Raw genomic sequence first — 24,561 nt, 5'->3', positions numbered from 1 at the left:
AGATCCCATGGAATACATGGAAATCATATATATAAATTATATATTTGCACATAATACATTAATGATGTAAATGTATATGTGTGTGTATATATACATATATATTTGTCTCCCCTCTTAGATTGCAAGCTTATTATTTTTAGGAATTGTTTTATTCTTTGTAATTTTATTCTTAGTACATAGCACTGTGCCTGGCATATAGTATATGCTTGTTGTTTAATTGTGTCTGACTCTTTGCCACCAATTTGTGATTTTCTTGGCAAGGATACTAAAGCGGTTTGCCATTTCCTTCTCCAGCTCATTTTACAGATGAAGAAACTGAGGCAAACAGGGTTAAGTGACTTGCCCAGGGTCATAGAGTTAGTAAGTGTCTGAGGCTGGATTTGAACTCAGCTCTTCCTGAATTCAGACCCAGTGCAGCATTCTAATCATCAAGTGCTTGGTAATTATTAATTGATTGGTCTGTTCCAGGAATGGCCTGTGGGAAATTAGGCACAAATTAGCATTTATTAAGCATTTTGTGTATCAGGCACTATGCTAAAGTGCTGAGAATACAAATACAAGCAACCAAGACAGTCTCTACCATTAAGGAGCTTATATTCTAATAGGGAAAGACAGCTCATAGATAGGAGCTAAAAAGCTAGGAGGTGGAGGTAGGGCATGACTGGAATAGTGGTCCATGTAGGAAGTCATCAGTTAGGAGAGTGGGGCCTCAGGATAAAGCAGAGGAGGAGGAGGAAGAGAAGGAGACTGTAGGAAGAGAATGGAGAAAAGCTATTAGTCCAGTTTGACTAGAAGGTGGAGTATATGAATAGGAGTCAAGTGAAATAGGGCCAAAAAGGAAGTTAGGAGCCTGATTGTGAAGAGTCTTAAATGCTATACCAAAGAATTTATTATGGATTTTTTCCTAATGACCACTGGAAGTGCCACTGAAGGTTTTTTGAGTAGGAGCATGACATGCTTAGGAAGACTATAGCATTATAGATTTAGAGCTGAATGGGCCCTTAGGAGTCATCTAGACTAGATGTCTAGATGGGCCTGGAGTCAGGAAGACCTGGGTAGAAATCCAGTCTCAGACACTTACTAGCTGTGTGACCCTGGGCCAGTCACTTGACCTCTATTTGCCTTAATCCACTGGAAAAGGAAATGGCAAACTACCTTTGATTGAGGGAGTCACAAAGAGCCGGACGTGGCTGAATGACTGAACAAGACCAGTGGTATCAAACTAAAATAAAACTGGGGCCATCAAACTGTACCTAAGAATCCCTGAGGGTCACATATTAACTTAGAAAATGACATATTAACATTACGTGCTATTTCATGTACATTTGTTGTTGTTAAATGTTTATTGATTACATTTTAATTTGGTTGGAGTGAACTAGGGAGTATTGTGGTCAGCATGTGGCCTGAGGGCAGCATGTTAAACACCTCTGACCATCCCCCTGTATTTTGTAGACTGGGAAACTGAGATCTTAGATTGCTTGCACAAAGTCACCCAAATAAAAAGCATCAGGTGGGATTTTAACCCAAGTCTCCTGACTCTAGGGTCAGGGCTCTTTTCACTGTACCACATTAAGCTTGTGCATTAGGCAGATTATTTGGGCAGCCATGTGAAGGATGGATTGGAAAGGGGAAGGGAATGGAACTAGGGAGATCAATTAAAAGACTTTTATAATAGTTTTTTCTAGACTTATCCCCCTTCCCCACCTTAGATTATAAAAGCTCATTGCAGTTTGGGACTTGGTAATTTTTTTGGGGGGGCAGGGCAAGGCAGTTGGGGTTAAGTGACTTGCCCAGGGTCACACAGTAAGTGTTAAGTGTCTGGTCTGAGGCCACATTTGAACTCAGGTCCTCCTCATTCCAAGGCCAGTCCTCTATCCACTGCGCCATCTAGCTGCCTTGGGACTTGGTAATTTTTTTATCTATGTATCCCCAGTACCCAGCACAGTGCTTTTTAAATAGTAAGCACTTTGTACATTTAAAAAAATTAGATGCTACATGATTGAACATGTATAACTATATCAAATTGCTTCCTGTCTCAGGGAGGGGGGTATGTGAGGGAGGGAGAAAGAAAATTTGGAACTCAAAATTTCTAAAACATGAATGTTAAAAATTGTCTTTACACATAACTGGGGGAACATAAAATGTTGTTAAAAATTAAATGCTTAGATGATCTGTCTAGAGCTTAAAAATAGGTTTTTTGGTAAAGTCACATGCTACTCTAAGAAGTACAGGATAGCAAGATCTAAACGTAGTTTCCTGTTTTCCAGATGTTTGTGTGTTTTTAAGTTGAAAAGAAATTACAAACTTGGGAACCTTAACAGGATGATGTTGTAGTCCAGGGCCGCATAGATGGTAAGAAACCCGGGATTTGAATCCAGGTTTGACTCCAAATCTCTTTCCATCATAACACACCACTTCTATCATCCTGTTTAGTTTCCCAAGTTTATAATTCCCAAGTTTATAACCTTTCTGAACCTGTTTGTTTACCTGTAAAATGAGTGGACTGGATGGGCTCTAACTTTTCTCTCAGATCTAGTTATGATTCCATGACATAAGATGTGGCAGAATGACAGATTATAACCTTAGTTCAGGGAATATAATGAAAATTAATCTTGTTCTGGGCATTGGTTAAAGTTCTAAGTGGTGGTCACTTTTAAAATATGTAGCAACAGATGTCATACAATCTTAGAATTTTAGAACTGGAAGGGAACTTAATGGTTTAGCTCATTCCCCTTATTTACACAGGAGAAAACTGAATCCCAAGGATATTAAACAAGTTGCCTGAGGTCATATGGCCAGTTAGTGATAAGGCTGGTAGCATAACTTGAGTCTTCTGTCTCAGTTAACAATATGCTTACTATAAACCAGGCACTGGGCCAGCTTTGAGGATACAGAGAAAAGGAAAAATGGTCCCTGCCCTCAAGTTTACAGACAAAATGTAATAACTAGGTACAAACAACATGTTTGAAAATATGAGAGGGGGGAAAGCCAGAGGAATTTCTGTTTGATTCTGTAGGTAACAGAGACCCATTGTCATACCTATACCTTAGAAAGATGACCTTAGGAGCTGAGTGGAAGATAGATTGGGAGTAGAAAGAGTCTTGAGGCAGGGAAATCAATTAGAAGACTCCTGAAGGTCAAAGGACATGAAAAGGAAGTTTTTGGAAGTAGAAATCCAAGCTATCAATAGCCATATGCAAAAAAAAAAATCTAAATCATTAATAATTAGAGAAATACAAATTAAAACAACTCCAAGATACCACTTCATATGCATCAGCTTGGCGAAGTTAAAAAAAAAAAGAAAATAACAATATTAGAGGGACTGTTGAAAAACAAGTACATTATTGCATTGTTGGTGGAGTTGTGAACTGGTCCTGCCGTTCTGTTAAACAATTTAGGACTATGCCCCAAAAGCTAATAAACTTTGCAAATCCTTTGCCACAGCAACAACTACTAGGTCTATATTCCAAAGAGATCAAAGAAAGAGGAAAAGGATATTTATACAAAAATATTTATAGCAGCTCTTTTCACAGTGGCAAAGAATTGGAAACTGAAGGGATGCCCATCAATTGAGGAATGACTGAATAAGTTATGATATGTGATTATGATAGAATGTTACTGTGATGTAAGAAATGATGAAGGGGGTGCTTTTAGAAACTCCTGGGAATACTTGTATAAACATACATGCAAAATGATGTGAGCAAAATCAGAAAACAATTTATACAATAACAATACTATAAGACAGCTTTGAACTCTGATCAATACAGGGGAACCAATTATAGTTCCAGAGGACTCATGATGAAATATGCTATCTACCTCCAGACAGGTGATAGACTCAAAGAATAGATTGAAACCTTTTTTTATATATAGTAATGGGTGCTTTCTCAATTGGTGAGGGAGGGCGGAATGGAACAGAATTTGCAACTGAAAATAAAATAAAATTGAATTTTTTAAAGGGGCTGTTGCAATACTCTAGGTAAGACATAATGAGGACTTGAACCTGGGTGATGGCTGTGTAAGTGGACAGAAGGGTTCAGATGTTGTGAAGGTAGAAATGCCATTTGGATATGTGAGGTGAGTGAATAGTAGTTGACAATGACCCCTTATTTGTGAGTCTGAGTGCCTGGCGAAATGGTAGTGCTCTCAACAGTAATAGTGATATTCAAGTACCCTTTCCATGATGTTTGGTTTCCTTCTAATTGGTTCTCTTAAGCTAAGTGTTGTAACATCATTATAACTACTAATTTAGCATTTGGCGTCAACAGTAGTTTGGGCTTACGTGTGAGCTTGTGGTATTCCTATTGAATTTTTGAGCAATTTAAAATTTTAGTATTTGTAACACAAAGGTGTGTTTTTTAGAAAAAAAAATTATAGCCAACGTAATAGCACACTGTAACATTTAGCCATGAATGCTAGGTGTATTGTCTTTTACCATGAAATAATATTCAAGCAAAGAGTAAGCATGTGATGGTGATCTCTTTTATCATTAGCTCCAGCTAACTGCAGATTTGTACTTGTTTACCTTAGACATTGTGTGATCATTGCATATCATTCATATTTCTTCCCTCCCTCTCTCCTCTTTTACTTGTTTCACATGAAGAGGTAGTCGTCCTTGCCAAGGCTAATCCTTCTATATGCACCTTGATTCCATTTCATTGTGTTCTCTCTAGCAGACTGCCCTCTCCATCACTGCGAATCTTTCACTAATAATCTTCAATCTCTGCATGGCTACTGTTTACATAAACACCCATGTTTCTCCCATCCTTTAAAAACCCTCACTTGAGCCATCCATCCCTGAGAGCTATCTTCTGTATCTCTCCTTTTTGAGGTTAAAATCCTTAAAAAAGCTATCTACAAATGGTGCTTTTTGTCCTCTCACTGTCTTCTAAACTCTCTGCACTCTGGCTTTTGACCTCTCTCTCCAAAGTTTCTGGTGATCTCTAAATCGCCTTTTTTCAGCCTTCATCTTTCTTGACCCCTATGCAGCCTTTAATACTGTCAGTCACTCTCTATTCCTTAATACTCTCTTCTTTCTCAAATTTTGGGACCCTGTTATCTCCTAGCTCTCTTCCTACCCATCTGGCTCTTCAATCACTGGTTTCTAAGTCCTTCTCAATCATCTAAGTGATGCCTACTAACCTTGGGTACCCCAAGGCTTTGTCCTAAGCCCATTTCTCTTCTCTCCCACTACTAACTCATTTTGTGAGATTGGCTCCAAGAGTTCAATGGCCATCTTTATTCAGATGCTTCTCAGATTTATTTACTCAGTTCTAAACTCCTTTTCTGATCTCTAGTTTCATATCTTCAATTATCTTTTGGGCATCTTGCACTAGATGTCCCATAGACATCTTAGACTCGGCTATCCAAAAATGAACTCATCATTTCTTCTTGTAAATCCTCCCCTCTTCTGAACTTCTCTATTACTGTTGAAGGTAACACCATCCTCCCAATTACCCAAGCTACCAACCCAAGTATCATTGTCACTTTCATTCACCCCACATATCTAATCTGTTGCCAAATCCTATCACAACAGCTCTCCTATATGCCTTATTCTCCTCCTCTCTGACACCCTGGAACAGACCCTCATCCCTCACACTTGGAGTACTACAATAGCCTCCTGGACAGTGTCACGGCCTGAAGTCTTTCCCAGTTCCAGCCCCTCTTCTACTCAGCTCCCTGTTACCCTATTAATTCCAGGATCCTCTTTTTGGCTTTTAAAGCCCTTCACACCTTGACCCCCACCTACTTTTCTGGTCTTCTTACACCTTTCTACCCTCCACCTAGCCTTATGATTCAGTGACATTGTCTTTGCTGTTCCTCACACTCCATCTCTCTACCCAATGTATTTTCCTTGCATTTCCACCTTCTACAAGTTTTTTCCCACTTAATGCTAGTCCCTCCAATTTAATTTGTATATATATTTTGTGTACCTGGTTATTTGCATGCTATTGCCCATCCCATTAGAATGTGCATTCTTTGAGGGCAAGATTGTTTTTTGCCTCCCTTCGTGGCCCCAGCACTGAGCTCAGTGCCTGGCGCCATAGTTAAGCACTCAATAAATGCCTGTTGACAAAGCCACAAATTTCAAGCAAAAATATTTTGAAGGAGAAACAGACAATTAAAAGGGAAATGTGACGTTGTTGGCTGACATAATTTTTATTATTTTGAAAAAGATAAGGCGTGATGCAATTTCAGTTAACACTGACATAGTCAATCACCTAATCATGCAACGCAGTAGGTACTTGTTACACAACACTTCTGCCTTCCGTGATTAATGATCATTTCACGCTGTGAGTGGCACAAAGTTTTGTTCTGACATATACACATTCTAAGCCACGAGAATCTGCTCTACACCTTGTATCACATGTGGTTACAAAGTCAATGAACACCACCACCTTCAGCTAGGCCATTCCCTCACGTGTTTTGGAAGATTTTCAAATCCTACATTGACCACATTATCTCTTTGCATCAATCATTCAATCAAAGAAAGAAAATTAGCTCATATTGATCGATTATCTATTCACTCTTGGACCTGTCTCAGTTACAGAAATTCAGAACCACTTCCCCTGCTATAGCTAGAAGAAAAAGTATTTGCCATTTCCTCTGGACGCGTCCAACCCAGGGGAAAAAATGCTTTATAGATGTGAGACCCACTGCAAAACCCACAAAGAAAGTCTGCATGTGGCTCATTAAAGCTAGTACACAACATAGGCATATTTCAGGAAAAAAAAATATATGTATGCATGTATTTGGCAAGCACAGCTTTCCCCTTGTTTTTGAGCTTCAAATATCTTTTCCACACTCTGGGCAAAGGATATCATCCCTCTCGGTGAGGAAGCCACGTCCAACTAAGGACAGAGAACACTTCTTGCAGTTGAAGCAGTCATTGTGCCACTGGCGTTCTTCAAAAGAGATGTACTTTGTTCCTCCAAGTCCTGGTGAAAGGAAGATGTGCATCAGATAAAGGAGTAGAGGCATATTGACTTAGGGCTTCTTGGGCTGAGGAGAAGAGTGAAGCAGAAGGAATGGTCATCCATTGCTAAGGCTTTATAAGAGGCCTATGGAAGCGGGGGCTAGTTTTTACTCAAAGGAAATGAAGTCCCTCTAAGCTTGACTGCTTGGTCTTTCCTATTTGTCTCTTTTATGCAAAGATCTTTAAGGAAACTGACTGACTGGGACTAAATATATCCGTCCATTAGAAAAAAAACAGGAGACTTGGAAAAGGGTATTAAGAGGTATATGAAATTCAGTAATTTAGTCAACAAATATTTATTAAGTACTTGCCGTGTGCTAAGCACCAAGAATATAAATATAAGTAGAAAGAAAGAACATCCCTGCCCTCACAGGGCTGACGTTTCTAACCCAGAAAGAGGAAGCTGAAAAGGAGAGGGGGGATGAGGACAAAGGTACTCTGCAAGGATACCTTTAGCTCTGAAATTCAGTATGTCATCTGGAAATAAAATGCAGTCTGCTATAATTTTCAAATGGGCATGCCTTCTGTGATTATTAAAACAAATTCTAGGGAAATTTTGTATGTGGATTTAAATTACAGAGAGGAGTTCCTTATGGGGAAAAATGGTTGCAGTTTAGAGCAAAATGTCCCTATCATATTTACATTAAGAAAAAAACAAACAAACCACTGCTGAATAATATCTATGGTTCCTAGAATCCTTAGTGCTGAGTAACTTAGGCAGTTAGGTGGCACAATGAATAGAGCACTGGACCTGGAGTGAGGAAGACTCAAGACACCAAGTAGCTGCATGACCCTGAGCAAGTTAGTTAACTGCTCTTTGCTTCAGTTTCACTATTTGTTGTTCGTCTTTCTGTTCCTGAAGAGGACTGATGACATCATGAAGGTGATGTCTTGACTTGCAAGTGAATTGGATTTAGGTGAGGCAGAGCTATGCAAAATCATCAGCCTCACTCTCTCTACCAGGGTCATCTGAGTGTGGTGGCAACAAGTGATGTCAAGCCAACTGGTGATGGCCCTTCCCTATTTGTAAAATGGGAACAATGCTAATACTGACTTTCAAGAGTTGTTATGTGGATCAAATGAGATAATGTATGTAATTTGCTTTGCATGCCTTAAAATGGGGTTACACACACACACACACAGAATTGTGGTTGTTGTTCAATTGTTTTAGTCATATCCAACTCTTTGTGACCCCATTTGGAGTTTTCTTGGCAAAGATACTGTAGTGGTTTGCCATTTCCTTATCCAGCTCATTTTACAGATGAGGAAACTGAGGCAAATAGGGTTAAGTGACTTGCCCAGGGTCACATAGCTAGTAAGTGTCCAAGGCCAGATTTGAATTAAAAAAGATGAGTCTTAACTGATTCTAGACCCAATACTCTATCCACTGTGCCACCTAGCTGGTATGCATGTATGTATGTATGTATGTATCAATGTATGTATGTATTGTATGGGTTAGCTATTATTACTATCATCTGCTTAAGCTGAGTTTTGACCATTCATTACCTACAATCTACTACAGATAAAGCATATTAATCCTACAACTCTTTCTTAATGGATTTTAAATAATGGATTTTTTTTGTATTACCTTCATTTCACATGAATTGATGCAAAACATAGTCAAGAAAACAATATAGACAATGATTACGACAATATAAATGGAAAGAAAAATCACACACACAAAGCAGAAGTAAATGTTGCAAAATTATGAAGAATAAGCATGGTTCAAAAGAAGAAATATGAAAGGATTGTCCCAAGCCTCCTTTTTGAGGAGGTAGGGCATCCACAGAGATCCCACATTGCACATGTTTTTAGACTTTTTCAGAGTATCGATCAGTTGTACTGATTTTTTTCTTTCCTTTTTCTTTTTCCTTTTTTTAATCTTTAAAAATACTATTTGTTATATGAGATGGCTCATATTAGGATACTGGGAAAATGATGATATAAAAAAGATATCAATAAAAATTAATTTAAAAATTAAGTAAAACATCACCTTCATTTCCACATATATCTCTTCTACCTTCATAGATGGCATCCCTCAAGAGGAACCAGATTGATTTGTAATGAATGACCAACAAAGACCCAATGACCAGAATATTGTATTTTAAGGCAATGAGTGACCATATATTCTAAAACAAGAATACATGGTCAAAGAATATTATTTTTGCAAATCTTGTTAAATGTACTCTTCTTTCCTTGAAATTGGGGCTATCCTGGAAAATCAAGGACACATGAACACCACAGCTATAAAGTGCCTTAAAGTTACCTAACTCATTACAGGTAGGAAAGACTTTGAAGTCATTTAGACCATGCCTTGAGTTATGTAAAACCTAAACCAAGAGTTCACTTCAATGAAAAAAGCACTAAGTATCTACTGTGTGTAGTACATAGATTCTGAGGCACAGTGTCTAGTTTAATAAATGCTTGTGAATGATTGAAAGACATACAAAGTTTGAATAATATGCAGTTCTTCCTGCACTCATGGAACTGAGAATAAGACATACACATATGCATATAACATACAATATCCATAAATAAATGCTCTAGATAGGTGCACAACAAAATACTTTGTGAGGTTGGTTTCTCATTGGTAATCTTTCCTATAAAAGACCAGCCTTTCCTTCCACCGTGGAACTGTAAAGAAGAAGGGGGCAAAGGAGTCTCACTTATTCCATGTCCCATTCCCTCATTTTATATTTAATGAAACTGAGACCCCAGGGAGTTAAAAGTGAATTCCAAGAGGTCATCATGCAGGCAGGAAGTGATAGAAATGCACTTTTCAATACTCTACCAAACTGTGAAATTATGGAGAAGCCCTTTTATCCCTGCTGCTATTTTACTAACTATGTTCTATAGGTTGGAGTCAGTTGGCTAAGCCTGAGAAGAGAGAATATAGCTTCTATCCCAATTGAAAAAAAAAATCAACCTAGTATAAGAAGCACCACTGTTTGTCTTGCTAAGCCCAATGGAAAGAATATAGCAGAGGAGGCATGAGGGATGGAAGAAGTCTATAGTCACGTGTGAATTAAGCATCTCCTTTCAGAAAGAAATCATGTTTTTAAAATTACATTTTTCTCAATCGGGATGAAAGTCTTGATGTTTGTCAGAAATTCACTCTACCAGACCCTCGTGCACTGGTGTGAAAATCCAGATAACTAGTGTCTTTTAACTATGTTTTTAAAAGTCTTTCTCATGGGCCTCAAGATTTTACTTTTCTTTTTCAGAAAATTAATTTCCCTCCTTTCATGGAATTTCTGTTCTAATAGTTTCTGTCTAGAGAAGACTTTGTTCTTATTGTAAAGCATGTTGCAAACTTTCAAGTGCTGAATTATCATCATTATTATTCCTACAATAGAAATGTCTATGAGGTTGTAGTGAATTAAATATTTTATTGCCCAATACCATGAAATTGTTGTATGATTAAGAAAGAAATCTAAAAAAGAAACATTGGAATAGGTGAATTTCAAATAAAAATAAATTCCATCATTCCTTTTTCTTTATTTGTTAGTTCCAAAAGGTCTCCTTACCTCTCTGGGCCTCAGTTTCCTTATCTGCCAAAGGACTAGATGACCTCTAAGGTCTCTTTCAATTCTAATATTTTATAATTGTAGGATAATGCTAAGATACGCAAAGTCATTGTTTGCATAGTAACACAGGAAAATCAACCAATACACATTTATTAAATGCCTAATATGTGCCAAGCACTATGCTAAGCACTGGGGATATTAAAAAAAAAAGGCAAAAGACAGTCCCTACCCTCACAGAGCTTACAGTCTGAAAAATACTTTAAAACTAATAACCTACACATGTAATGTGTTAAAATTTGTCAAGCTCTTTGCAGACATTCTTTTAAACTTTACAAAAGGCCAGTGAGGTAGGTACTATGGGTATTATTATCTCTATTTTACAGATTAGGAAACTGAGACTCAGAGAAATTAAGTGTTTGGCCCATGGTCACATAGCCACTAAGTTTCACAGACGGGATTGTAAACCTGTATTTTTCTAACTAGGCCAGCTAGTGGTGCAATGGGTGAAGTGCTGGGCCTGAAGTCAGGAAGACACCTTCCTGAGTTCAAATCCAGCCTCAGACACTCAACAGCTATGTGACCTTGGGCAAGTCACTTAACCCTGTTTGCCTCAGTTCCTCATCTGAAAATGAGCTGGAGAAGGGAATGGCAAACTACTCCAGTATGTTTGCCAAGAAAACCCCAGATGGGGTCACAGAGAGTTTGACACAACTTAACAACAATAACACTTTTCCTAACTTTGACTACTAACTATGCCTCATTGCTCATTTGATCCTTTGGTGTGTATATTACGGTCCAGCCCAGGTGGGAGGAGTCTGCAGGCTCGAGGCCCCATATGGCCCTCAAGTATGGCCTTTGACTGAATTCAAACTTCACAGAGGATTTGTATTGTAAAAGATTTGTACTGTAAAACTAGGACTCAATCAAAAGGCCGCACCCAAGGACCTGGAAGGTGGCCTTGAGGCTGCAGGTTCCCCACTCCTCATCTAGTTAACCATCAAATATTTTTTGAGCCACCAGTGAACCCTGATTAGAGGTGTGAAATTAAAAAACAAAACCAGAAATAAAACTTCATCATGTCTGTCCTCAAGGAGCTATGGATTTTTTTTTCTCTTTTGTCCTGGACCTGTGATCTGAACCTCAATGAAAAACTTCCACTATTCAGATAGTGCCTACTCTGCAAGTCAGAGAGTTTCGTGGGGCACTGAGACATGAAAGGATTTGCATGGGGTCACACAGCCAATGTATGTCAGAGGGGAAACCTGAACCCAGATCTTTCAGACTCCAAGGCCTGCTCTATATCCATTACTCCAGGCCTTATAATAAAAAAAGTCAACTTGACCTTGAACAGGAGAACCAACAGGGTGAAGCTGCCAAGCCTGAAATCACCTGCTTTCTTTTATCTCATGTGCTTGTCATGTGTTAATAAACAGCAGTGCAGGAAATAATCCAACTTGAAGTAGAAATAGTAAACTCCATGTCAAAAGAACTGATAGATTAGAAGTGACCAGACAAGCTAAAGTTAAATAGCAACCTGTGGAAAGAGATAGGTCAAGGAGATTAAAGCAGGTTTTTAACCTGGGGTAGATTTTAAGGGGTCCACGAACCTGGATGGGGAAAAAACTACATCTTTATTTTCACCTCTTTCTAGCTGAAACCTTTCCTTTAATTACAAATAAAGGTTATAAACCACGGTAGTGCTGGGCTGCCCTTGACTGTCCAAGGGGTCCATGCACCCCTGGCCTATGGTGAGTAAAGTTCAGGCAGTGAACAAAATCAGATTCATTTTTATAAAATGCTATACTTTCAAACTTTAAGCCAACACGTGCAAAAACTGATTCTCTTTGAATTTATGGGCATTTCCTGCTTAATTCAAAGCAAACACCTACCACTGATGGGGTTGGTGCACCCGGCACACTTCTTGGCATATAAATTACAGAAGCAGTTGAGGCAGTAGGCATCCTCATCCCGAGAAGTGAAACGTTGTCCAGACAGCTGCTTCTTGCACGCAGTGCAGACAAAGCACTCTTTATGCCAAGGTTGTTCCCTGTAAGTGACTCCCCCGGTAGTAATGGCCTAATAAGAAAAACAACAGTTTTTATAGGGTCAACTTCTTAATGACTATCGCCTGTGTGTTCACAGAACAACGAACTTTCTCACCTGCCAGTATTTGGTTCTTTTCAGGATTCTTCTAAAGCAAAATAGGTAAGTTTTTGGAAATTTCCCTAATAGATTGCTTTACAGACCTCACTCTTTCTTCTCATAGCCTCATCACACAATTTTATCCAATCCCTTTTGCCTCTGGTTTCTTCAGCTCTAAAATGGCGATTGAAATATTTGTCCCCAGGGAGGGATGTTGCAGCAGTCTGCAGTTTGGGGGCATAATCAAGCTATGTACTTTCGTTGGGGTCCTATGATAGGTGCTAGGGATACAAATTCAAAAATGAAACAATCCATGCCTGGCGAGGGCTGACCAAACATAAGGGATACACTGCATTCCAGGACTTAGGGTAGAAATACTGGATACTCCAGAACATTTTGGAACTTCTAGAGCACGATAGAGAAAGAAGAGGGCCAGCCCAAGATAAGCCCTCATTAGAAAAAGAAACTCATGAATGTGATGGAAACATTGTAAATAGCTTTTTAAAACAACTTGTTAACTTTATTGTTTAAATATTGTGGGGGGTTTTCAATTAGAAGAGGGTTTGCTGGTCCGTTATAAGATTCAGTTATTTTTCAGTCTTGTCCAACTCTTTGTGACCCTATTTAGGATTTTCTTGGCAAAGATACTGGAGTGGTTTGCCATTTCCTTCTCCAGTCCCTTTTACAGATGAGGAACTGAGGCCAACATGGTTAGGTGACTTGCCCAGGGTCACATAGCTAGTAAGTGTCTGAGACCAGATTTGAACTCAGGAAGACGAGTCTCCTCACTCTAGGCCTGATACTCTATCCATTGTGCCGACTAGCTGCCCCTTACAAGTTTCTGATACAAACCGATTTTTAAAAATCGAAGTTCTATATTAGAGGCAAATTTCTAGTAGTGGAGGGAAGAGGTATTTATTTCAATTTCCCCGCTAGGACAAAAGCTACAAGTAACAATGAATTTTGCCTAGGTTTTACCAAGATAAAACAAACCAAGAGCTCCAAGCAAAAGGAGATTGTTGTTTAAGGATGGAAAGATAAATTAAGCAAAAGTGTAAGAAGAAGAAAGAAGGCAGGGATTAAGGAAGAGATGAAATTAAAAACAGTGTAAGTAGAGAAAAGGGAAAAAATGTCTGAGAAAGCAGCTGCAAAAGTGAGCATTATTAAAAATAAGCACACAGATTCTATGCTTCCAAAAGGGGCAGGAAAGTCTCTCATTGAAAGCACTTTGGCTAAGGTTGACTGACAGAGAAGAAAAGCATGGGATGGGACTTAGCCAAAAGTTAACAGAGATAAATTGAGAGATTAATGTGTAGTTTCCCCAAACAACGGGCCTTCCTGAAAAAGGGAAAAAAGAACCCTCAAATGGTGAAACAGAAGGAATTTTAGTGATAAAGATAAAGGCAGGCAGCAGTAATGCTTTCAAATAAATTCTGCAGCTGCCATTGACCAAGATGAAGTTAATAGTGCCCAGAACATAGGACCTGGGGTCAATTTTGTTAATTATAAGACCAAGAAGTCTAGGGACACAGTCTATGAGGGTTTTTGCTTTCTTAAAAGAAACTTTGTCTGTCTATCTATCCATCCATCTATCTACCTATCTGCAAAAAATTAAATTAGGTTCTGAGAAGAGTGCTGAATATACCCTGGATCTGGACTCAGAAGGCTCAAGTTCAAATGCCAGAAATTGAGATTTGGAAGACCCTTGGAGATCAGCTAGTATAAGCCTCTCATTTTACTTTTTATGGATGAGGAAACCAAAGTCCATAAGGTTTAATCAACGTGCCCAAAATCACACAGGGAGGCAATAAGTGGCAGAACCAGGATTGAACCTAGGTTTTTAGACTCCAAATTCAGTGTTCTTTCCATTGGCTCTGCTGCTATGTGATTGGGCCTCAGTTTTTTCTTCTCAAAAGTATGCAACTTGGACTAGATAATAGCTAACAGGTACACCATTTTCTAGGTGGTACAGTAGATAGAATGCTGGGCCTGGAGTCAGGAAGACTCATTTTCCTGAGTTCAAATCTGGCCTCAGATACTTACTAGCTGTGTGGCCCTGGGCAGGTCACTTAACCCTATTTGCCTCAGTTTCTTCATCTGCAAAATAATCTGGATGAGGAAATAGCAAACCACTTTAGTATTTTTTGACAAGAAAACCCCAGATGGGGTCACAAAAAATTAGACATGACTGAAATGACTGAAAAACAACAAACCCCATTTTCCAGATAAGGAAACTTAAGATAAAATGACTTTCCAACGATCACATAACTTTAAGTGCCAGCAGTGAAACTCAAACCCAAGTCTCTTGATTTAAAGGCTATCATGACAATACTACTACTACTACCACTATTACCACTATTACCACCACCTAGCATTTATTTAGTGTGCTAAGGTTTGCAAAACACTTTACATCACGTACATTATTACATTATGTTTCTTAAGACTCCTTCCAGCTCTAAAAATCTATGAAATTTGAGCCAAAGAAGGATCTAACCAATATCAAAAGGTAATTGAAACTGGAGGTGGATAGTAAATAGTGTACACTCTCCTCAAGAAGGCAAATGATAGCATGAGCGCCCCCCATTTTTTTTTTTTTGGTGAGGCTGTCAGAGTTAAGTGCCCAGGGTCACACAGCTAGTAAGTGTTATGTGTCTGAGGCTAGATTTGAACTCAGGTCCTCCTGACTCCAAGGCTGGAGCTCTATTCACTGTGCCACCTAGCTGCCCCTGCACCCTTTCTTTATATTGCAGAAGAGCAGTATATGAAAAAAACACATAGCAGCACAGCAAAGAAGACTAATGACAAAAATAAAGTTCAAAAATTAATATTTTCCTATGTGAAAAAATATTTGGAAGTCTTCTAGAAGGAGGCAGAGATAAAAGATTTTTAACCTCATGATACACCAGAGTGCTAAAGAACTTTAAGTGAGGGTGAATCTAATGAAGTAGCAATATTATGGAATGGAGAAGGAAGTCAGGGCATGGTAGTCATGCTATATATATGGTGTTAAAGGCCAAAATCACACAGGGAAGTCCAGAATCCCAGGAAGAAGCCACAAGAGCAAACTGACAAGATTGTGAAATGTCATTGGGAGAGTAAAAGGTACCTTCTTGCACTGAACACACTGCATAGCAAATTGCTTCTCATAGCAGGGCACACAGAAGTTTTGATCATCCTTAGGAATGAAGCTCTTGGTTCCAATTGGTTGCTGGCAGCGATGACAGATGAAGCAGGTCTCATGCCAACTATTGCCCCTGTACTCCATCTTGCGGGTACCTGCCAAGGACAAGAACCAAAGACAAAATTATTATTTTTTTTCACAATGCACAGGTTGGAACACTGAGAAGCATTTCTTGCAAGAGGTATCTGGAAACACAGACACACCATTTGGTAGGTGGAAATTTAGATTTGTGTAAATTCTAGATCTGTGATTTTAATAAAAGACCCACATTCTCATTTTCTCTTAGTTATATCAGCTTGGACTACTGAGGTCTTTACAGTGGAAGATTCACTGATGCAGGGACCACATATTCAACAGTACTTATGTGTTCTGTTGTAACAACGTGAGCTGTCAATAAATGTATCCCTGCTACTTTCTAGGGAGTGCAGTTTTCTATGAGTGTATCTGAGGAAAGAGAAGACAGCTATATTGATAAACTAGTCTCATAGGTTCCAAACACAGGCCATAGGCCGCATTGCTGCCCACAACACTCCAGAGAGTAGTCCAACCATATTAAAATGTAATTGGAAAATATTTAATAAAATAAAAACACAAAAGAATGTAATGTATTAACATTACATTGTGGATTTCTAAGTTTAAGTCAATATGCCACTGCAGGGATCCTTACGAACATTTTAGTGGCCTGTTTTTATTTGAATTTGATATCATCACTCTACAAAATTAGCTATATAATCCAAGTTTTGATATCTGTTCATAGTTTAGATTTCTATGCATCAGATACTTCAAAACAAGAAGCTCTTAGTAACTGTGTCTTTTGTAATCTTATGTATTTTATTTTATGCATTTAAAAACATTGTGCTGAGATGGGGTCTAGAGGTTTCACCAGACTACCAAGGCAATCCATGGCATAAAAATGGTTAAAAACCTCTACTCTAAAAGAAAAAGGCATCAAGCAGGGGGCTTGCAGAACTAAGGGGCTACAGGTATGGAATAACACATAGGCTTCTAGACACAGTTGACATGTTGATTAGTTTTCCTGAATTGTTTTGTTTTTCCATTTCTTTCTTTTTTAAATTTTATTATAAGAGATGGTTCATTGAACAAGGAAATGGGAAGGCACAAATTTGTAGATAAATGTGATTTTTAAAAAAGGACATCAATAAAATATGACTTAAAAATATGCAAGAGAAAGAATACATGATCTGGGTTCTAATCTTTACTCTACCACTTAATACCTGTGTAACTTTAGGCAAATCACTTAGCTTCTCTCAAATTCTGTTTTTAGTAGAATTCTCTCAAATTCTGTTTTTAGACAAGCTCCTTGAAGCCAGGAGGCTTCATTTTTGTTTTTCTGTCCCAAGCACCTAGCACAGTGCCTTGCACATAGTAGGTACTTAATATAGGCATATTTTCTGGAACTGAAATTTATCTATGAAATGAATGAGTGACCTCTAAGATCCTTCCAGCTATAAATATATGATATGACATATGCATAATACAATCATGTAATATGTCATTAGTCCTGTATAAATGTTACATGTAAAGATATCACATGCATATCACGTACAATGTGTGAAAACATCACACATATCATTTCTCAATATGCCCTTGCCATTTTCTTTTTGAAAATTAAATACCCCCTAGTAACACAAATGTAGAGTAGGATCCTAAATTGGCACCAAGCAAGATGATAAAACAGAATTCTTGATAGGTTCTAGAATAACTGTCTTATACTGATACCTGTGCAGAGGAAGCTGTAACACGTTTGTAATCTATTCACTCCCTCTGCTAGCGTAAAGTGTGAGAAGTTACTATTTTCAGAAAAAGAGAGCTGGGACAAGTAAGCAGTTAATATATCAGGAAGCAACTCCAGAAAATTCTATGAAGAATTATTTCCAAAGCTTCTCCTTAAGCCTGGTTAGAAGTCCTGAATGTTTCTTGTGACAGGTATCTGGAAACATGGACATACCATTTGGTAGGTGAAAATTTAGATTTGTGTAAATTCTAGATGTGTGGTTTTAATAAAAGTCCCACATTCTCATTTTCTCTTAATTATATCAGACAGGCAATATGGTACAGTGGATAGAGTTAACTTCAGAGATAGGAGAACCCAGATTCCAAATCTACCTCTGATACATACTGTCTATGTGACCCTGGACAAGTATCTCAGTGCCCTAGCCGTTCTCTATGACTATAAATTGCAGAGAAAACTGTACCACTTGTAAAAACTTAACCCATGAATGAGTAGGATCAATCAATCAACAAACATTTATTAAATACCTACTGTATGCTAGGAAATGAAGACACAAAGACAAAAAAAACCCCCAGCCTTTCCCTTCAAGGAGCTTATATGCTATTTGGGGGTCGGCATTATATTCATACATAGTAGGGGTTTCACCTCAGGGAGCATGCATGGGTATGGGACTTAAAGGAGTCATTTCATGCAATGTGCATTAGAGCTCCCTCGGCAACTTCCAGATGACCATAAGAATGAGCCCATTCAATGCCTGGTTTGGTTTGCTAGAAGACATGGAATTGGAGGGAATTGTTTTTGGACAGTGCAAAGCTGAGATGTGAAATACACTGAAGTCTCAAATTCCCAGGAGAGAGTAACAGTAGTTATACATTACTGCTGATTGTTTACCTTTCTGTCAGTGCCTACGAGTGGGTTTTGTGTGTGTTAAGAATTTTTTTTTTTACTGTAGAGAAAATAAATAGCTGTCCTATGCTTGCACTACATTGTGCATTGAATAACTTTCTACTTCTCCTTTTGGGGAGACCCTAGATGTGAGCCAATGTAAATTGTAAGTGATCCTCCCCTGGGTAGAGGTATAAAGACTTAAGAGAATTCAAGAAAGACCAATATTTAACTTTTATAGCCTAGTCTCCCCAAGGACTGAACCTGGTCTGCTGGTTTGTCTTATATTTGGATTTGGAGGAGAGAAGCCCTTGTGTGGAGAGAGACAGGATATAATACACTAGTCCTCTGGGCCCAGCAGTGGGTTGTTTTTTTCTTTCTCTATAAATTATACATACATACATATACTCTATACACATCTATAACATGTATATATAATGTATACAAAGTTTCTTGTTGTTCAGTCATGTTCCAACTCTTTGTGACCCCATTTGGGGTTTTCTTGGCAAAGATACTGGAGTGGTTTGCCATTTCCTTCTCCAGATCATTTTTACAGAGAGGAAACTGAGGCAAACAGGGTTAAGTGACTTGCCCAGGGTCACACAGCCTGATCTGAACTCAGCAAGATGAGTCTTCCTGACTCCAGGCCCAGCACTCTGTGCGCTATGGTGCCATCTAGCTGCCCCAAATACAAGGTAGCTAAAGGCAAAGTAGTTAAGGAGGAAGGGCTTTAGAAGTTAGGTGGAACCAGGAAAGGCTTTATGTTTAGAAGATGATGGTTTATCAGTTTTTGAATAGAAATGATCACAATGACAAGTTATGTTAATTTCCTGACTTCAAAAACACTATCCTAAAGGTCGGACTTCATCGTAAAAATGAACACTTCAGTAAAAATTCATGAACGTCTCCTGGCTTTTCAATCTATTAGTGAGACATACTCAGTCTTGCCTTTTGTGTTTCTTCTGTCCTTACAAACCTTCATCCTACTGAGCTTTCCTCTGTGAAGAAGGAAAAAAATAATAATCCTGTAACCCTTAGAATTTGCTTCCCCTTAGAATTTAATTTAACAAATTTGTTAAGTGCCAATTATGGGTGAGCACAGAGGCACTGGAGATACAGAGACAAAATTATAAACAGTTACTGCCCTAAAGGAACTTGTATTATGCTGCACTGATATTGCAGGCACACAAATATATTCACATATGCTAAGTTGGAGAGGAAGTGAGGACTGACCACTGAAGGCTCCATGGAGGAGGTGGTCCTGTAGTTGAGACTTAAAGGGCAGGGGGGAGGAAGATGAGAGAGTGAGAGTAAGAGTACAAGGGATAGAAGGAGGGGGAGATTGGAGAGGGAGGGAGTAGGATGGAGGGAAAAGGAAAGAGAGGGGGAGAGGAAAGAGGGAAGGGGGAGGGGAGAGGAGGAGAGGAAGGAAGGGAGGGAGGGAGAGAGAGGAAGGGAGAGATGGAGATGGAGAGAGAGAGAGAGAGAGACAGAGAGGCAGAGACAGAGAAAGACAGAGATAGAGAGAGACAGAGAGACAGCATTCATTCTAGGCAAGGGGAAGGAATAACTGGTGAGATTGACCAAGGATAGAGTACCAAGTGTGGCTAGAATGGAGGTATATAAAGGGAAGCAATGTTAAATAAAACTGGAAAGGTAGGTTAGGGCCAGATTGGGGAGAGCCTTAAATGCCAAGCTGAGGGGTTTGTATGTTTGTATGTTCGTAGAGGCAACAGGGAAGCTTTGAGCAAAGGAGTGCCACAGTCAGACCTGTGCCTTAAGATGTGATTTTGATAACTGTATGGGGAATAACCACAGTCAGGGACACCAATCAAGGGGCTATGCCAGTAGTCTAGGGGAGACATGATAACGGCATGAATCAGGGTGGTGGGTGCAGTGAGTGGAGAGGAGACAATACAACACACATCAGGAGAACACAACCGTCAGGATTTTGCAAAAGATATCAAAGTGAGGGAGTGCGAAGCCTCTTAGAATAAAAACAACAACAAACAACAGTTAATATTTTATATAGCTCTTTAGATTTACAAAGCACTTTAGAGATATTTCATTTGACTCCAACGTTGTCATCCTGGGTGACTGGAAGGATGGTGGTAGCCTCAATAGAAATAAGGAGGTTTAGGAGAGAAGCACATAATGGGACAGATGTTGAGTCTATTTTGTGGAGGTAGAGTTTAAGATGCTGATTGGACATTCTGGTGGGAATGTGCATAGGCAGCTAGGTGGCACAGTGGATTTGGCATCAGGAAGACTTGAGTTCAAATCCTGTCTTGGACATTTACTAGCTATATCACCCTAGACAAATCAATTAAACTCTCTCAGCTTCAGGTTTCTTATCAATAAAATGGGGGAAATAATGGCAACTGCCTCATAGAATTTTTGTGAAGATGAAATGAGATAATATAAATAATAAATGAGATAATGTAAAATGCTTTACAAATTGAGGGTGCTATATAAATGCAAGATATTTTCATCATCAGGTAATTAGTGCTGCAGGACTGGAATTCACAAGAAAAATTAGAGGTAGCTTTGAGAATAATTTGTGTAGAAAGGAAGAATGAACCCATGGGAGCCAATGACATCATGAAGAGACGACATAGAGAAAGAAGAGCAAAGGTTCATGGAAGGAGCTCTAATGAACACTTTTGTGTATCAGTTTGGTGATAAATCATTAACCAGCAATGGAACCTGGGAATGAACAGTTAGATAGCTAAGAGGAGAACTGGAAGAGAATAGTGTCATGGAATGGAAGGGAAGAGAAAATAGTTAACAGTGTCAGAAGATGCAGAAAAGTTAAGGAAGATGAGGGCTGAGAAAAGACCATTGGGTCTAGCATCTAGAGATCTTTGGTAACCTTGGAAAGAGTAGTTTCAGTAGTAATGGAGTCAGAAGCAAGATGGTAAGAGATTGAGAAGTAAGTGGATGGTGAGAAAGAGAGTCAATAAATATAAATGACTAGAAGAATTTGGCCATGAAAGGAAGGTGAGACAAATGCTTGATAGCTTGAGGGATTGGCAGGGTCAAATGAAGATTTTCTAAGTACAAAGAGACCTCAACATACATATAATCAATAGAGAAGAAGTCACTTGAAAGGGAAACAATAAAGATAAAAGGGAGAAAGAATGTTCATAAGATGAACTCTTGGAAAAGTTGGAAAAGGTTGGGCACAAGAAGATGATGTAGTCTTGGAAAGGAGAAAGGTCACCTCTTTTCTTAGATCCTGGAGAAAGAAGGACAGTGGAAGATATAGAATGATTTAAAGATATAGAGCAAGGGAGAAGTAGGAAATTCATTATAAGTGGTCTAATTTTTTTCAGTAAAGTAGGAGGTAAGGTCATCTGCTATGAGAAAATGGTTGGGGTGGCATTCAGTTCAATTCTTCATTTATTTAGTGTTTACAAGGAACGATACCAGGCACTGGGGACTTGAGGAGAGAGAAATTTTTGAGAAATTTCTCAGTCATCATGGTATTGCAGGGAACACACATAATAGACAATCAGTGAAGAGTAAGTAAAAAGCTTGCCATACAGTAATGAGGGCCCAGTTGAGCTTAAGTAATATATATTTATAACAGACATAGTGCCTGACTTTGACTATCAGTGTTGAGCAGTTCAGGAGTAGGAAAGAAGAAGGGATATGATAGGGGTGAGAATTGATAGGGAAGGAATGAATGATGGGCAAAAACATGAGAGATTCAAAGTCTAAACTAGTTAGCTATAGGGTCAATGTGGTGAAGAAAAGCCCAGAACAGAAATGACTCACTGGGTAAACAGAGGGATGGAAGGTTTGGAAGTCATAGTAAGAATGCTCACAGAAGATGTGGGAGTTCATCATCATGAAGGTAAAACAGTTTTGGGAAATGGTGAGATCTGCATGACCATCCTTTTGGGAGGTTGTCAGAGCAGAGATAGAAGTCACAGGAATCAAACAAGTTGATTATCTCTGAGGGGCAGTTAGAGTGCTGGGCCTGGAGTCAGGAAGACTCATTGTCCTGAGTTCAAATCTGGCCTCAGACACTTGCTAGCTCTTTGACCCTGGGCAAGTCATTCAACACCGTTTGCCTCAATTTCCTCCTCTGTAAAATGAGCTGGAGAAGAAAATGGCAAACCACTCCAGTATCTTTGCCAAGAAAACCCCAAATGGGGTCACAAAGAGTTGGACATGACTGAACCTGAACCTCCTAATTTTGAAATTTTGTTTAACATCATTACTCATGTTAAGAGTTCAGGTCGCAGGCATGACTTCACTTACCACTCCAATTACAGGTAGTCACTGGAAAAAAATCATTTCTACAACCCCATCATTTTCTCCTCAGTGTACTAATAACTGAGACAACCAGGCAAGTGTAAACAAAACAAAATGTCGATTAGAGAATAACAGAAAAGTCAAAGGTAAGGACACATCTGTCTTCTGCGCTCCAGCTTGTCATTATCCTTCTTAAAATAAAGGACTTAAACTGTGCCCAAAGGACTATAAAATGTGCATAGCCTTTGACCCAGCAATAGAATTTCTAGGGCTATATCCCAAAGAGATCATAAAAACAGGAAAAGGATCCACATGCACAAAAATATTTATAGCAGCTCTTTTTTGTGGTGTCCAAGAATTGGAAATTGAGGGGATGCCCATCAATTGGGGAATGACTGAACAAGTTGTGGTATATGAATGTAATGAAATACTCCTGTGCTACAAAAATTGATGAGCAAGCAGACTTCAGAAAAACCTGGAAAGACTTGTACAGACTGATGCTGAGAAAATGAGGAGAATCAGGACACAGTAACAGCCACGTTGTGTGATGACAAACTTTGACAGATTTAGCTCTTTTCAGCAATGCAATGATCTAAGACATCTCAAAAAATCTCATGATGGAAAATACTAATCCAGAGAAAGGACTATGGAGTTAGAATGCAGATTGAGGCACACTATTCGCTCTTTTTTTTTCTTCTGTTTTGTTTTGTTTCCTCTTTCTTGTGGTTCCTCCTATTGGTTCTAATTCTTCCTAACAACATGCCTAATGTGAAAATAAAAATAAAATAAAATAAAATAAAATAAACGACCTTAAATTGAACACCATACTACTAGACTAACACTTATTGAACATAAAAAATATGATCTGATCAGAATAGAGTATGGTGAGACTATTACTTCTATAATTGTTGAAACTATACTTCTGTTAATCCAGGCCAAGAGCCCTTTTAATTTTAGGGCTGCCACACCACACTGTGAACTCATTTGAGCTTGAAATTCACTAAAATCCTAAAGTTTTTTCCATGATCTGCTTTACAGCTATGTTTTCCCCATAAAATATTCATGTGGTTAATTTTTTTGAACCCAAGTCAAGGACTTTACACTTATGTCTATTAAATGGTGTTTTATTAGATTTGGAATGATGATTCTAGTTTGTTCAGGTTTTTTTTTTTTGGTTCTAATTCTTTCATCCAATATATTAGCCATCCTTCCCAGTTCATGTGACTCACAAATAGGCCATATATGCCTTTATCCAAGTTACAGACAACATACACTGAACAAAACAGGGCCAAAGAGAAATCCTTGGGGGCACTCCACTAGCTACTCTCCAGGCTGACATCAATCCATTGATCAACATTCTTTTCATCCGGTTTTTAACTAGTGCTGAATCTACCTAGCTATAAATGTAACCTGCCCATCTCTTTCTACCTTTGTCCTCCAGGAATATCATGAAAGATTTTGTCAAATGTCATGTTGAAATATAAGTATATTATATAGAGGGCATTCCCCTCATCTACAAGTCTAGTAAGGCTGCCAAAAAGAAAAATAAAGATATTTTGGTACGGGATGTTCTTTATAAAAATTATTCTTTCTTCCTAATGTTAACAAATCTTTTTGTTTATTTGTTGTTTTGGGAGTCTCTCAATCTCACCCAATCTAAAAGTTCAGAAACTATTCATGGGCTTTCCCCGACTGCTGTTAATCTGCATGGAAGTTCTGACCTGCTCCATTTCCAATGTGGGCCTGATTGCCCTTCCTTAGCCAGCTTAATGCTTCCCTGCTCTTGGGGTCTCACCATATTGCTAACAAACTTAGTGTAACCATCTGCTCAGCTTTA

General features: G+C 38.7%; 1 protein-coding gene across 6 annotated transcripts in view; it reads right to left on the bottom strand.

The window, feature by feature from the left end:
- Positions 1-6,132: 6,132 nt before the first annotated feature.
- Positions 6,133-24,561, bottom strand: part of FHL2 (four and a half LIM domains 2) — a 119,820-nt gene continuing 101,391 nt past the window's right edge. For 5 of the 6 annotated variants that reach the window (XM_020987916.2, XM_020987919.1, XM_020987918.2 and 2 more), the window contains 3 exons: positions 15,749-15,918; positions 12,390-12,576; positions 6,133-6,935 (listed from right to left, as the gene is read on the bottom strand). In XM_020987916.2, the coding sequence (XP_020843575.1) occupies positions 6,784-6,935; positions 12,390-12,576; positions 15,749-15,918 (509 nt within the window). In that variant the 3' untranslated portion in view covers positions 6,133-6,783. Of the gene's footprint in view, positions 7,000-12,389; positions 12,577-15,748; positions 15,919-24,561 lie in introns of all 6 variants that reach the window. The other variant, XM_020987920.2, reaches the window with a different exon arrangement.

This window comes from Phascolarctos cinereus, unplaced genomic scaffold (assembly GCF_003287225.1).
Source record: "Phascolarctos cinereus isolate Bilbo 61053 unplaced genomic scaffold, phaCin_HiC Scaffold_7;HRSCAF=346, whole genome shotgun sequence".
NCBI lineage: Eukaryota > Metazoa > Chordata > Mammalia > Diprotodontia > Phascolarctidae > Phascolarctos > Phascolarctos cinereus.
This window is presented reverse-complemented; position numbering and strand designations above follow the sequence as displayed.